This window comes from Bos grunniens, chromosome 3 (genome assembly GCF_055505025.1).
Source record: "Bos grunniens cultivar Pamir isolate PY7600 chromosome 3, Bosgru_T2T1.0, whole genome shotgun sequence".
Lineage (NCBI taxonomy): Eukaryota > Metazoa > Chordata > Mammalia > Artiodactyla > Bovidae > Bos > Bos grunniens.
Window position 1 is genome coordinate 72842382 of NC_141167.1, and position 15834 is coordinate 72858215.

Consider the following 15834-nt stretch of genomic DNA (forward strand, 5'->3'; position numbering starts at 1 on the left):
TCTTCTGCCATGTGCTTCTCCAGCCCAAAACCCAGGAAAAGGTACTGGTGACAGATGAGCCTACTGGACTTCAGAGAAGGAGATTTTCTAAAAGTACAAGAAAGGCTAGAGTAGCCTCAGTGTTTTAACTGTAGGTCATCTTGGGTGATCACTCTTTTCTCCAAAACTCAATTTCTTTTTTAATTTATATATTTTTATTAGCTTTATATCATACTTATAAAAAAGATTTAAGAGGAAAAAAAAATTAACAAACATCACAAAAGGTCTTCTCATTGTCTGTTGCCTTGTTAAAGTAGCAAGGAGGGGAATGGAATTCCTGTTTATTGCAGACCCGCCAGGCCAGGCCCTGCACTGGGTGTTGTACTTCTGTTAAAGTTGACATGGCTGTTTAGGAGAAGAGATTCTCAAGCTGGGCCAGCTAAACAACCTGCGAGGTCCAATGCAAAATACAATTAGAGCCTCTTGTTCATAATATGTGAAGAATTCAAGAGGAAGACAGCAGAGTATTAAACCAAGTGAGGGGCCCTCCTAACTATGGGGCCCTCAACTAGCTCTGTTATTAAGCTTGAGCTTGAATTCCTACATTGGCACTTACCAGTCATGTGATTCTGGAAAGTCATCTGTAAAATGGGGATAAAAACAGGCCCTATCTCATAGAGTTGTTATTAGAGTTAAATCAGTTACTATTTGAAAAGTGCTTAGAAGAATACCTGGCATTCAACAAGAACTCACCTAAATGTTAAGTAAATACACACTTTACTGAGCCTACACATCTTAAAATGCCAGAGACAACTATAGCCATGAAATGCTGAATTTACTAAAATGCTAAAAAAAAGTGTTTTGAGAGTTCGGCCATGATAACAGAAACATGTTCTTACTCCTATGACAGTAGTCAGTTTTCCATTTAACAAACAAAAGATTTTTAAAAGATATTCTGGATTGAGGCCAACTACTCACAAAGCAAAACTGAAGAATAAAAAAAGATACTGGTTTATGCGCTCAGTTCTGGAAGCCTGTGGAGTGCAAATTGTCATGAAGCCAATTTAATATAACTGCTTCCTTTATGCTGAAAGGATTCACCAGGGACCTCTCTGTTTCCATACAGGAAATAAAGCCTGTTGTGTCTGAACAAAAACTAAGAAATATTTTTCTTTATATAATGCAGAATACTGTAAAAAAAAAAACAAAACAAAAAACCAAACAAAAAACCTATAGAATAGGAAATGTGGCTAATCATACAAATTCTATATTTAGCCCTAGAAAAAATATTAAGTAAAACAAGTCAGGAGATAATTTGCAGGCAGCGATAAATACTTTTACATAGAAAGGAAATTTGGAGCACAGAGACATACATACTTAATAGTTTTATTAATGTTTGTTTTATAAGAGGAACCTCAGGTTCCTCACTGGGTTACTGACACATTTCTTTACTCTTGACCACCAATAATTCTCAGGATTTTCAAAAGCTTTTTAATAAAAAAACATGTAGTTTTTTTGTTCCCCATTTACAGTAAACACTGTGGCTAGCAAAATTCTAAAGAAGTAAGTTGTTGTAGGTCAAACAATTCGCCCGAGGTACACAGATTTGGGATACTTCTCCTTAAGAGTTGGCCACTGAACAATGAAGTAATCGGAGAGGTGAAACAGAATCTTTCCGGACAGGGATAAATGTTCCACTCGGCAGATGCTCTCAACGTAGACAATGATCACTTTCTTTATTCCCAGTATTCCAAGGAGAAGGGCAGATATACAGATAGGAACACATGTTCCTGGTCCGTTACACAACACCTTGGAAAAAAAAAAAGTTGAAGGTCAAATAAAAACACAGGATACTACTCTAAGTGAGGCATTTAAAATAAAAACATTCTAATCTTAGAGACTTTTTTTTTAATTCCAAGTCTTGAGTGATTCCCTGTTAAGATCCAGTCTGCAGCAAACTCATGTGCTTGGGAGCCAAGTGGGGCGGTGCTGTTGGCTCCCCTGCTTATCAACTGCGTGCCCTGGGGAAAATGACTGCACTTCTCTGCACCTGGGTGGCCGGCTTTGTGCTAAGGGACGCATGTACACAGTGCCCGGTGTTCGGCCACCACCCACGGGATGCGTGTGTGTTGCTCTTCTGACTGCTTTGTGGATCTTGAACGTTAAATATATGGAAACCAGCTGTGATTCACTGTTTTCTAATGTGCTGACTTGTTTGTGTTGATTTTTTTTAAAGCAATCTTTATGATAGTTGGAGGACTGACATGAAAGATATAGGAGAAAACATCTTTAAATGACCAAATTACGTAGAACATTTTTGTTGGAGGTGGAATCACTGTAGTTCAATCCAAAAAAACAAAAACAAAAACAAAAAAAACCCAAAAAAAGGGGGATATTTGAGAGAAGGCTACCAAATGAATGAGGTTTTCCCTCAAGAGAATTCAATCCACACTTGTAATCCAGAGCCTTTTAATGCTTTGAATTCTGCTAATCTTTTTTTTTTTTTTAATAGAAAGCCATTGGTTAAAAACAATTTAGTTGCTGAATTTAACTCATAGAGTAACTGCAAAGAATTTTTATAGGTTTTTTTAAGAAAATGAGAGGAAACCTATTACACAGAACTGTGGGTAAGTTCATTGTTTGTTGCTTAGATGCTAAGTTGTGTCCGACTCTTTGTGACCCCATGGACTGTAGCCCACCAGGCTCCTCTATTCATAGGATTTTCCAGGCAAGAATACTGCAGTGGTCTGCCATTTCCTTCGCCAGGTGATCTTCCCAACCCGGGGAATCAAACCTCCTGTGTTTCCTGCATCGGCAGGCAGATTCTTTACCACTGAGCCACCAAGATCATTTATTATTATTTTTAAAACATTTTGCACATCTTAATCATATGTTCATGTTGACTGAACTAGTAAAACCTAATTAAACATTTTTTACTCCAAAAATCATAAAACAGAATATGTGTGTCAACACACACTTACTAGGCATAGCCTATGATGTCACACGAGCACTTCAGCACAAGGTCTGCAAAACTTATTATTAGACATTTGCGACCCCATGGACTGTAGCCTGCTAGACTCCTCTGTTCTTGGGATTTTTCAGGCAAGACTCCTCTGTTCTTGGGATTTTTCAGGCAAGAATACTGGAGTGGGTTGCCATTTCTTCCTTCAGGGGATCTTCCTGAGCCAGGGATTGCAGGTGAATTCTTTACCACAGAGCCACTTGGGAAGCCTCAGAGAACTTTAGAGCTGAAATAATCATCTGAGCATTGCGGGGACCCTCTCTGACAGACATGTGTCACAGCTGTGAGACACATGGGAGAATGTAAGGGTTTGGTAAAGGGCATGTGACCTAAGTCCCACCTTTCGCCGAGGTAGGACCACCTAGAACACCATTTACAGAGCTTTGGGGTCAGACAGAGTAACCTGTTTTCAGGTGGGAACCAATCCTTTTTAGTTTTCCTTAGCTCTTACCTGCAAGTTAAACCCCCTGCCTGTCTCCTATGAAGAATTTTTGTTGAGACTTTCTCCTGAAGTCCCAGCTACTAAGCTGCCCTCCAGGCTAGCGCTCTTTAATCCTCAATGAGTTGCCCCTATAACCTTTCTTCATGGACCCTCAAGGGAGCATGAACAAAAGAAGATGGAACAGGGAGTTCCATACACATGCATTAATATATGATATTTGTTATTCTCTAACATACTTCACTCTGTATAATAGGCTCTAGGTTCATTCACATCATTAGAACTCACTCACATTCATTCCTTTTCATGACTGAGTGATATTTCATTGTATATACATCCCACAATGCTTTATCCATTCATCTGTCAATGGACATCTAGGTTGCTTCCATGTCTGAGCTATTGTAAATAGTGCTGCAATAAACATTGGGGTACATGTGTCTTTTTCAGTTATGGTTTTCTCAGGGAATATGCCCAATAGTGGGATTGTTGGGTCATACAATATTTTTACACCTAGTTTTTTAAGGAATCTCCAGACTGTTCATCATAGTGGTTGCATCAATTTACATTCCTACCAACAGGGCAAGAGGGTTCCCTTTTCCCCACAACCTCTCCACCATTTATTGTTCATAGATTTTTTGATGATAGCCATTCTGACCAGTGTGAGGTCATACCTCATTATAGTTTTGATGTGCATTTCTCTAATAATGAGCAACGCTGAACATTTTTTCATGTGTTTATTAGCCATCTGTATGTCTTCTTTGGAGAAATGTCTGTTTAGGTCTTCTGCCCACTTTTTGATTGTGTTGTTTGTTTTTCTGGTAACAACGGTAATCTTAATTACCACCTCGGCTCTCACTACCACTATTTATTAACAACCCACTGTGGTCAGGTACTGTGCTAAACACCTCACATGTATTCTTTTCTTTATATCTCAGATGTATTTTTTAAAATTTTTAACTAGAGGACAATGTGTGTTGGTCTCTGCCATACAACAATGTGAAGCAGTCATAAGTGTGCATATGTCCCCTCCCTCCTGTGTTAAGTTAATCCTCACAGCAATCATTTGAGTTTTTCGTTCCCTTTTCACAGAATATGAAAACTGAGGTGGACCAGTTGCCAGACCATGCATTGCAAAGGTGGAGTTTCCACCTTTGTTTCCAGTCTCCACCTTTGTTTCCAGCCTCCTTTCCTCTATGTGACTCCTAACTGTATGTGGGAAGTAGAAAGACTGGACTAGATGACCTTTCCCATTAGTTCCAGGATTCTAGAATTCTCTGAGTCTCATTTGTTTCTGGTTTTGTCTGAAGCCTAAGTTACAAGACTGTTCTGAATCCTTTCAGGGTTTAGAATTCTAAAAATCCTATTAATGCAAGGTTTCTCAATAGTGGCACTATTGACATTTTGGACTGGATTATTTTTGCTTGCGGGGGCCAGTCCTGTGCATTGTAGGATGTGGAGCAGCATCCCTGGCCTCTACCCACAAGATTCCAGTAGCCAAGACGGTCAAGAATGTCTCTGGGCATTGCCAACTCTCCAGTTGAGAACCGCTGTTAATGTATTCCCTAATCCTTGGATTATTTGTGTTGCTTTTTCTCATTTTTGTCTCCCATAACACAGAACAAAGTAAAACCTGCAGCTAAAAAAATAATAAAAAGGGTTGCATGTTGGATCTTGAATGTCACAAAAGTATTTTCATGTTTGTTGCCTTTAAAAAAAAAAAAAAAGAGTACAGGGCTTCCCTTGTGACTCAGTGGTGAAGAATTCGCCTGCCAGTGCAGGAGACATGGAAGTGATCCCTGATCTGAGAAGATCCCACATGCCACAGAGCAACTAAGCCTGTGTGCCACAACTACTGAGTCTGTGGTCTGGAGCCTGAGAGCCGCAACTACTGAGCCCACCTGCTGCAACTACTGAAGCCTGTGCGCCTGGAGCCCAGGCTCCCCAACGAGAGAAGCCACCGCAGTGCAAGGCCAGTGCACAACCGGAGAGCAGCCCCACTTACTGCAGCTGGAGACAAGCCTGCAAGCAAAGCAGACCCAGCACAGCCAAAAATTAACAGATGTTTAAAAGTACATATCCACACGTGTTCCATTCAGTATCTGGTTGGCTGCGAATATATATACACACACACACACACATATGTATTATATATTATATATATATACAAGCTGTGAATATATTGATAGAAATGTCTGGAGATAGGGGCACTGGTGGGAGATGCTTTAATAACCTGCCATGGACCAGAAGCAGAGACTGTTAGGTAAAAGTGGAAATTCAAGGTATTTTGTTTGTTTGCCTCTGTTGTATCTTGATTTTGAGGTACCTTACTGCAAAAAGCCTAGGAACAATAAAATCACAAAACCCTAAACCAAATACTAAAAAAAAAAACCCTTAAAACTTAAATGAAGGAAAGCTTTTAATTACATACAGGTTTTAAATCTGAGTTTTACAGAACCCTTATTACTGTTGTTGTTCAGTTGTGAAGTCGTGCCTGACTCTTTTGGGACCCCATGGACTGTAGCCTGCCAGGCTCCTCTGGGAGTTCATGGGATTTTCTAGGCAAGAATATGGGAGTGGATTGCCATTTTCTTCTCCAGGGGATCTTCTGGACCCAGGGATCGAACCTGTGTCTCCTGCATTGCAGGTGGATTCTTCACTACTGAGCTACCAGGGAAGCCCTTACAGAAGCCTAGGTAAATATTGAAAAATTGTGGATTATGGAGTTTCTGTTATTCAACAAAGCATATCAGAAAGACTTATTTCAAGCACTAAACAAAACAGAATTTACTGAGACAGCCTGGGGAAAGAAGATTTTAAACAATATAATGGTTGAAGTTGTCTTTTTAATTAAAAAAAAAACACAGAAATACTCTTTCTTATTTTTCTCTTTCCTAAAATACAAATTCTCAGTATGGGTGCAGGGTCATTACTATCTTTCTACCTCACTATCTTGTACACTGCTTATGAGCAGGGTCAACCTCTAGTATAACCTATGCTGTGCATGTATGACAAAACAGGCACTCATTAAATTCTGCTGAAGGAAGGAATAAAAAGACATATTGAGGGACAAGGAAGCTGGAAATCATTTGCCTGTCATATATGAAGTCAAAGGCTCCTGTTGCCAGATTCGACCTTGTTTGTAGCTCTATCACACACATTCATCATGAGCATAAAGGCTGTGACTGACAGCTTAAAAATTCTTTTTTTTTTTTAACCATCTCACATCCATTGCCTTTTCCTCAGGGGAACCACTGTACCCCTTGCTCTCAACTTAAGTGCTTGAACAGAGTTGAGTTCACACTCAACTACAAGGAGAGGCCATATGACTTTAGTCTGACCAAAGTGAAAAGTGAAAGTGAAGTCGCTCAGTTGTGTCTGACTCTTTGCGACCCCATGGACTGTAGCCTATCAGGCTCCTCCGTCCATGGGATTTTCCAGGCAAGAGTGCTGGAGTGGGTAGCCATTTCCTTCTCCAGGGGATCTTTCCAACCCAGGTCTCCCGTACTGTGGGCAGATGCTTTACCATCTGAGCCACCAGTGAGAGCCCTAACTTTCCCTGGCAAAAATCATTTGTTCAGGGAAGAGCATCCAATCCAGTGAGAACCACAAGACACAGCAGGACATGTGTTGGGGCTACTAAGAGAGCAGTACCTTCTCTGCTGTACTGGCGCCTAGGAGAATGTGGGCCTGGCACTGTTAACATCACTCTTGCCACCACCTGGAGAGCTGAGAATGAAGCCATCACACAGCACAATGGAGCAGAGCTGAGGGATGAAGACAGGCCAGGTCCCAAAGGCAGCATTTAAGGTCCATGAAGCCAGCTGTGCCTGAAGGAAATCATATCTAGTCCTAGGTTTGCAAGGCGTGCGAGGGAATACATTCCATTTTTGCTTAAGCCAGTTTGGATCAGGACGTCTGTCACTAGCAATAAAAAGCATCCCAACTGACACAGTCCTTTATTTTGTCTAACTTATTGCCTAGCCTCTGATTGCTTACAGCGCCAACCGGTAGGTGCTCATATGGGCCTGCTGGATGAATTAACAAATCAATAAATAAATGTCTCTGAAAGCAGGAAACCCAAGATATAGATATACTAAGGATAATGTAAGTTATGGGTCCATAAAACAGAAAGAGGTGAGGGCTAATATAAACATGAAGTCGTGAGGGTAGATGATCCAGATCAAGGATTAAGAGCAGTTACAAAAGGACTGTTGTTCCAGAGATTTGGGTCACCACAGGTCAAGGCCTTTTGGTTGAGATATGACACCGGCACAGGCGTGCCAACATATATTTAACTAGGGTAGTCTGAATTTTACTCCTAGCCTAGTACGAACCCCATACACAGAATATGGGCCAAGACCTTTGGGGTCCTAGGTTGGTTTGAAGGTCAATGAGGGTGATCCAAGGATATGAAGGTGAGCTTGAAAGCCAAATGAATTGAAAGTTAAAGTGTTAATCACTCAGTCACGTCCGACTCTTTGTGACCCCATGGACTGTAGCCCACCAGGCTCCTCTGCCCATGGGGTTTTCCAGGCAAGAATACTGGAGTGGGGAGCCATTCCCTTCTCCAGGGGATCTTATCGATCCAGGGATGGAACCTGGGTCTCCTTCATTGGCAGGTGGATTCTTTATCATCTGAGTCACCTGAAAGCTAGATGTGTGTAAAAGTTAGTCGTGTCTGACTCTTTGTGACCCAGTGGACTGTAGCTGGTTAGGCTTCTCTGTCCATAGGATTTTCCAGGCAAGAACACTGGATTGGGTTGCCATATCCTTCTCCAGAGGATCTTCCTGACCAAGGGATCGAACCTGGGTCTCTCGCATTGCAAGCAGACTCTTTACCATCTGAGCCACTGGAGATGCCCCACAGAGAGCCCAATTATGGCTGTAATCTGAAAAGACTGGACAGAAAAGCAGATTCCATCTCTGAGACCATGGCCTGAAAACTACCCTCTTGCACAACGTCTTGCTGGTGGAGGTGGAAGCTGGAGAGAGCTAAAGAACTGCAGGAACACAGCTGCAGGCAAGGTTTTACTGAGCTTCCAGGGCCACGGATAAAGCTGGGGGGAATTCAAACCTATTGTCAAAGCTGAGCTGGCTCAGCAGGTAGTCTTTGGAGGTCACAGGTCCTGTCAAAACCAACACTTACATGTATAGGATATTGGTTCCACTGTGCAGATGAGGGAGGGAGTAAACGCTGAGGCCTGGGACGAGTCAGGAGACACAGGAAGAGCTCAGACGTGAGGCTTCCTATGAAGCCTTATAGGTAGGGTGCTTAAGAATTAACCTGAATAAGAAAACCACAAGGCGACCTGGCTAAACCGACAGAGACAAGATCTTCAGATTTGGCTAAAAGAAGAGTAATGGAAACCCTAGAGATGGTTATGTCAGTGAATCACTGAGCTAAAAGGCAGGGAGGGGAAAGTGAGCAGGGGAGAGGGGGAGCTCACATGTGAAGTGGGGCTGGGGAATGGCTTACAGAATGGAATGAAGGAGCTGTACATGAACATGAAGATCGGGAGAAAAGAGTAAGAATTTAGACTATTTAGCGTAAGATTGGTTTGGGAAAAATTGTACTGAGAACATGGCAAAGGTTAAAAATGGTGGCGCAGGAAGTCTACCATCACCAGATTTTCTTTTCAATATTTATAACTTCCCAGCTCAATGTGAAAAGTGCAGAAAAGCATAAAGTAAAAAATAATCCTTCTAATCTCATCAATCTGTCAACATTTTGGTGTATTATATATACATTTATATTTCACTATAAAATATGTTCATGTATGCACATATATAATTCTGAGAGCTTACATATACATATTATAAAGTTCTTTTCAGTTATATTTTTGTGTGTTGTAAAAAGTTTTTAAAATTCATGATTTTTAATTACTGCATATATTTAATCCTATGGATATATCATAATTTATCCAACTATTCCTTTATTGTTGAAAATTCAGGCTGACTCATTTTTTTTCTTTTTGCTATTCTAAATCATGCTGTTATGAACATTTTGTATATAAATCTGTGACCCCTAAGGCTTTCATTTTGCATTAAACTATGTTCCAGAGTTCTTGCTGAGTGAGAGGTTAGAAGAAACAGCTTCAAGGACTTAATAAGGAAGTTGTAGAAAGTTTAATAAAACAACTGTCCTGAATTGGGGATGGGCCATGTCGCCTTTTATTTCGCTTTTTTGTTCTTGTCTGGAAACAGTGATTTCCCACTGTAAGAGCTGGGGCAGCAGGCCGAGCCCAGCTCTCACGGCACCAGTGAGATACCCTGTCTGCGTCCCCTCTGCAGCCAGTGGATGGGCTGTGACTTGACCCGATGTTTCTGCCTAGGTCCAACCAGGATCTAGTGGTGCAGAGAGGCAAGGCCAAGGAGAATCTGTTCTGGTGGCAGAGGAACCACTGGCAGAATCTGGCATCCAGGACCGGGGGCCAGCTACACCGTTCACTGTCCAGCGGTGGTGGTGGCACTGCCCCTCCAAAGCAGCCTGAGGTTCTAGCTGCTCGGCTCCCCCGCTTGTCCCTCCATGCTTACTAATCCTCCTTCATTAGCTTTCCCAGTAACTCTCAGCGCTCTCAACAGTCTTTCACTGAATTCTTTTTCTGTTTCAGCCAGCCAGAGAGGATTTTTATGGTTCGTTAACAAAGAACCTGATCGGTCTGGAAAAAGACAAAGGTTTTGAGAGCAGCAAACTCAGAGTGAGAGAAGGAACAGTTCACGTCAGAACAGTCGCAGGATTTCCGCGGGCAGGGCTCCGAGCGCTGGCCCGCGTGCACAGGAAGAGGCAGAGTGAGACATGGGTGAGGATGCAGAGGTGGAAAAGGTCAGGGTGAGTGCTCTGGCATAGGGAAAGGACACTCTCAAGTCCTCATCTCAGGAGCAGAGGAGGGCAGGAGCAGTGGAATAAAAGCCTCAGAAAACTGGAGAGAGAAGCATCTGAGAGTAATCAAGAGGGTAAGGGAGAAAATGCAGTCAGAGGGCAGGTGGTCTGTAACACGTAGAGGATATCTTCAGAGGACCGGAAGGCCGGGGGCGGGAGTACAGCCTGAGCAAAGGCAGTGCCGAGTGTTGGTGCTCACTGGAGGTGGACAGCCAAGAGGAACTGGACGCAGAGCAGATGGGATGACGTGTCTGCTTGGCTCACACTGTGGTACACTGCATTTCTTCTTTTTTATGTATATTTAATCATCTGAGTAGTAACAGTTCAATAGGAACATCTAAACATCAAGACCCACATGAAATAACCAAAGAAAGCCACATGCAAAAACCCAAAAGAATCACTATTCATGAACTTCAAGGCCTCTTACAATTCTATTGCTAACACACAGCATTTTCAGAGTTGTCATCATTGTGTACATGGCATTTTGAGGTCTATTTTTCCGAATATATCACTTCTTCCATTCGATGTTTGTACACGGGCATCAGCTGCTTCCCTGCTTGAACATGTCACAGTCCACTCAGGCCCTGCCCTACTCCTCTTTACCCAGGCATCGCTTTCATCTTTTAAATCATTTCCAAAAAGGTTAAGTTATAAATCATTTTTATCTAGGCTAATGGCTTATGGTATAAAGACAATGAATTTGTTAGTTCCTCAAATATCAGTTACTTCCATTTTGTTTGATAACAGCTCAAGAAAACTGTTCCCAGTGTAAATTAGGTTCCTGGACCCAATTCCAATGTGTGTGTGTGTATGTATAGGCTTCCCCACAACAAACAATGCTATGGACACCAACGGGTTGTCCTACTGTTTAACTTAATTCTAACACTATCTACTCTGATATAGAATCACATTCCACAGGTTAATGGCTCAGTCCCCAAGACCACCCTCCCCTTCAGATGCCTGTCACAAACTCAGATTGTTACTCACATTACTGACCAACTGGCTATAAATCAGAGGTTCCCATGACCCACTTCTTGAGGTCGAGTCACATGCTAGAATGGTTCCAGAAATCAGAAAAACCAGTTTACTCACTAGTTTATTGATTTATTATGAAGGATATTAAAGGTCACAAACCAATAGCCAGAAAAAGAGACACACAGGGTAAGGTATGGGGCAAAGGTGTGGACTTTCCATGCCATTCTCCCTAAGTCTGTACGTGTTAACCAACCTGGAAACTCTCCCAACTCTGATCTCTTGAGTTTTTACGCTGGCTTCATTACATAGTCACAATTGATTAAACTACTGGCCATTGGTGACTGATCCATCCTCCATCCTCTCTCCCCTGCCAGAGGTAGAGGCTGGGGGTAGGGTGGGAGTGGGATTGAAGTTCTGACCCTTTAATCACACAGCTGGCTCCACTGGCAAGCAGCCCCCATTCTTGAGTGCCTTCCAAAAGTCATCTCATTAACTTAACAAGGCACCTTTATCACTGTCATCACTTAGGAAATTCCAAGGGTTTTAGGAGCTGTGAGTCAGGAACAGTGGACGAAGACCAAATATATACCAAAAATATTTTGGTGATCTGAAAATCACATAATCATATAATGTAAATGTTGGTCCTGTAGTATCTTGCTCAACTGATAAGTTCCTAATACTGACACCCCAATGTTGATTACTCCCAGTCAACCAGAGTATTCTTGCTCATGCTGCATTCACATAATCCATCAAGAAGCCTCAAGGTGCTTATGGACCAAGGCTTTGCAATCACACAGGTTTGAGCTGTCTGCTTAGTAGCCATGTGAATAGGGACAGACTGCTTATTCATTCTATATCTCAGTTCCTTCACTCACAGATTCATTTGTTCAAGAAATAGTTATTGAGTAAGGATAATATGCCAGGTACTGTTCTGGGTATTACGGATATTGTTGTTTACTAGTAAACAAAAGCCCCTTCTCTCATAAAGTTTACATTCCAGTGGGAAGACAGAAAACACGAGGTACACATTTATATAATATAAAGCAGAAGGGGACAGAGACACATGGAGGTCAAAGGAGACCTGAGAGGAGGTGACTTGGGGGCTAGTAAGTAATGAAGTGGCACAGTATTTTAGGTAAACCAACTAGAGCAAGATGGAGGAGAGAGGATGTAGACTTCGTGGACGGACCATAAATCGGGGCCAATAAAAACAGTTTGGGAGGTTGGGGAGGGTTGTGGGCTTGAGACTGATTATAATTTAACAGAGATGACAGGTCCAGGTGACTCTTTCAGGGGCTTCCACCTCTTGTGGTGAATAAAGTAAATGGAGACATATATAGGGCATGATGAGACTGTCCTGAGGGTCCTTGCTAATGTATTCTCCTTCTTGGGAGTTAGAGATGGTAAGGTAGAGAATGTTGGGGTGCATTAGCAGCACATTGTCCCAATCACTGGACCGCCAGGGAAGTCCCCAGGTTAAGCTGTTTTGTCCTTGTGTGGGAAACCAGACTTCCCAACATTCCGCAACCGTCCTGATTTGTTGGGTTTGGGTTGAGATACAGAGGTGGAAGTTAAGCATGTGAGAGATGCACAGACAGTAGACACCAGTGGCCCCTCACAACTCCGGGATGTTCACCAGCAGTTTCAATGCATGTCGGTAAGACCTTACCGACCCAAGGCTCCACATAATTTGGCCACTCCATAAATGTTTATGGCTCCTGTGACTGTAAGTACAGAGTAGGCAAAAGAGCTCAAGGGGGACTTCCCTGGTGGTGTAGAGGTTAAGACTCTAAGCTTACACTGCAGAGGGCACAAGTTCCATCCCTGATCGGGGGAACTAAGATCCCGCATGCTGTGCAGCATGGCCAAAAAAGAGTCCAGAGGTTGTCAGTGCCCACACTGGAGAGGCATTTCATTGCCTTGCCCTGATGTATTTATAAAAATAAATACAAAGGGGCTTCCCTGGTGGTCCAGTGGTTAAGAATCTGTCTGCTAGTGCAGGGGACACGGGTTCAATCCCTGGTCTGTGAAGGTCCCCCATGCCTTCATTGTGGCATGTGGTAACTAAGCCACAACTACTGAGCCCACCGGCTTCAATGACTAAAGCCCAGCACTTAAGAGTTGAAACATGTAAAATATCATGTAAGAAACGAGTTGCCAGTCCAGGTTCGATGCACGATACTGGATGCTTGGGGCTAGTGCACTGGGACGACCCAGAGGGATGGTATGGGGAGGGAGGAGGGAGGAGGGTTCAGGATGGGGAACACATGTATACCTGTGGCGGATTCATTTTGATATTTGGCAAAACTAATACAATTATGTAAAGTTTAAAAATAAAATTAAATTAAAAAAAAAAAACAAAAATAAAAAAAACAAAAACCTAAAAGAAAAAAAAAAAGAGTGCAGGCTCCACAATGAGAGAGTAGCCCCTGCTCGCCACAACTAGGGCAAGCCTGCACGCTGCAGCAAAGACCCAGCACAGACAAAAACAAATAATTCTTTTAAATAAATAAATACATAGATAAAATCAGTACTTATTATTATTTTTTTTAATCTGAATGGTTAAGCTGTGCCTTCTTTGCATCATCATTAAAGATCACTGTCAGGCTAGCCAAACATTGTTTTCCAAAGCTTCCTGGCTGATTCTACTTTCAGTTGAGGAAACTGAATCTTTTAGTTTTCCTGTTCTCTGGGCCAAATGGTCAAGGTGACGATTTCCTGACTTCTTGGTCTTTTTTTGTTTTCATTGTATTTTCAACACTCTGAAATGTTTACATGGAGGCCTTTAAGTCCTAGTAATCCAGTAGTTTTTCCTCTTGTTTTCCTCACACCATATACTCAGAAGCACCGATTGCTAGTGCTGGGTGCAGTCTCGGGAGTCACTTAGGTTCAGTCCTTGCCCTCTAGCTTGAGAAGGGAAGGGAAAGATCTCGATACTCACAGGGATGCTACTACTTGCCAGGTGCAGAGCCTAAGTGTGGCATTCTGCATAATTATCCCACTTTAACCTGGCTGAAATGCAGAGCAATTAAGTGACCTATGAAAGATCAGACAGCTGAGACTCAAACCAGCTTTAGAAGACAAGCCTGGGACTCTCTTGTCCCTCATCAGGTCCAGCATTAGTTGGAAGTGGGCTGAAAGCAAGGCAGACACCAGGGCACAAACAACACAGGGAGCTGGATTGAGGCAAAATTCTGCCAATAGATGTTCATATTTTATAGCTTTAATTGAGAAATTAGTGACAGACTATAACATACCATTGGGCTACGATGGATTGCAAAAGCTTTTCAGCAGATAAAATTGGGGGGTAGTGGTGGAAATGGTTAACATTTTCAAAAGAAAAGGGAGTATCCTTTTTAAACAGGAAGGACTGGCTTGAATTCAAAGCAATTATATAATTCCTGACTTCTGTCAAGGCCCTCTCTCAGGCAGATAAGTGATATTTTATTCATGATCCTTCCCTAATTTCTTTTACATGAACCTATGTATAAAATTTCTGTCTTGCTGAACTGAAAACTACTCAGCAGTTTTCCTTGGATAATTTCCTTTATGTACAGATTGTATGTACAGTAATAAAAGGTTTACAAGTTTTTTTTTTTATAGAGGATTATCTAATTCCTTAATTCCAAGCTGAAAGGATAGATAGAAACACTTGTTTGCGAGTTTCTGGTTGTGTGTATGAGAGAGAGACAGACATAATACTCAAAGACAATGAAACAGAGGCGAGAAGACAGAATTCAACAAAGTGAGACGCATTAGGAAGCTGTACCTTATTGCAGCTTAAAGAACATGGTATTCTAGAGCTGAGCTTGGATTCCACACCTAGAATCAGAGGTTCAGAGTTCTCCAGAGAATATGTGCTTCATTCCGTGCAGTCAGAGATTCAAAAGGCATTTCTCTTTGTCCACCACGCATCTATCTAGATCCTAGCATTGGTGCCCCTGACTCCATTGGTAACTTGCAGGAGCAGAATGACACTGCTTATCAAAATCAGTATCTTTTGGAGGTTTTTCTTGCCTTCAAGCTTAGCTGAATTTTGCTAAACTTGTTTAGGAATGTTCAGCTGTACTAACAACTCTCTCTTATTATAGACTGAGAAGACAGGAGTATTGGTAGAAACTGAGAGAAGCACTGGGTTTGCCCCAGTTCTGTTCAGAGAGGGACCCTTTAAACCAGCAAGGAGAGAAGCGACTCCATGTTAGTATTTCACAGCCCTCCGCATCACATTCTCCCAGGGGTACTTGTTAAAAATGCAGATTCTTAGGGGAGGGAGAGGGATGGACTGGGAATGTGGGGTTAGTAGATGCAAACTATTACATTTAGAATGGATAAACACAAGGTCCTACTGTAGGGTGCAGGGAACTATTGGGTTGACCAAAAAGTTCATTTAGGTTTGGTATTTATTTAGGTTTGGTATCTTACAGAAAACCCAAATGAACTTCTCAGCCAGATCTCCTGGAATAAACCATAATGGAGAAGACTATTTAAAAAAAGAATGTATATGTGTGTGAAACTGAGTGACTTTCTACTGCAGAGATA

At 42.1% G+C, this 15834-nt stretch overlaps 1 protein-coding gene across 4 annotated transcripts in view; it reads right to left on the bottom strand.

Moving 5' to 3' along the window:
* Nucleotides 1-1349: 1349 nt before the first annotated feature.
* The window catches only part of ALG14 (ALG14 UDP-N-acetylglucosaminyltransferase subunit), a 99336-nt gene continuing 84851 nt past the window's right edge, over nt 1350-15834 (bottom strand). For 3 of the 4 annotated variants that reach the window (XR_015160548.1, XM_086391362.1, XM_086391363.1), the window contains one exon: nt 1350-1788. Coding sequence is in view for 2 of the 4 variants with exons in the window: in XM_086391362.1 (XP_086247488.1) it covers nt 1558-1788 (231 nt within the window). In the remaining 2 variants the exon portion in view is untranslated. Of the gene's footprint in view, nt 1789-5338; nt 5460-15834 lie in introns of all 4 variants that reach the window. The other variant, XR_015160547.1, reaches the window with a different exon arrangement.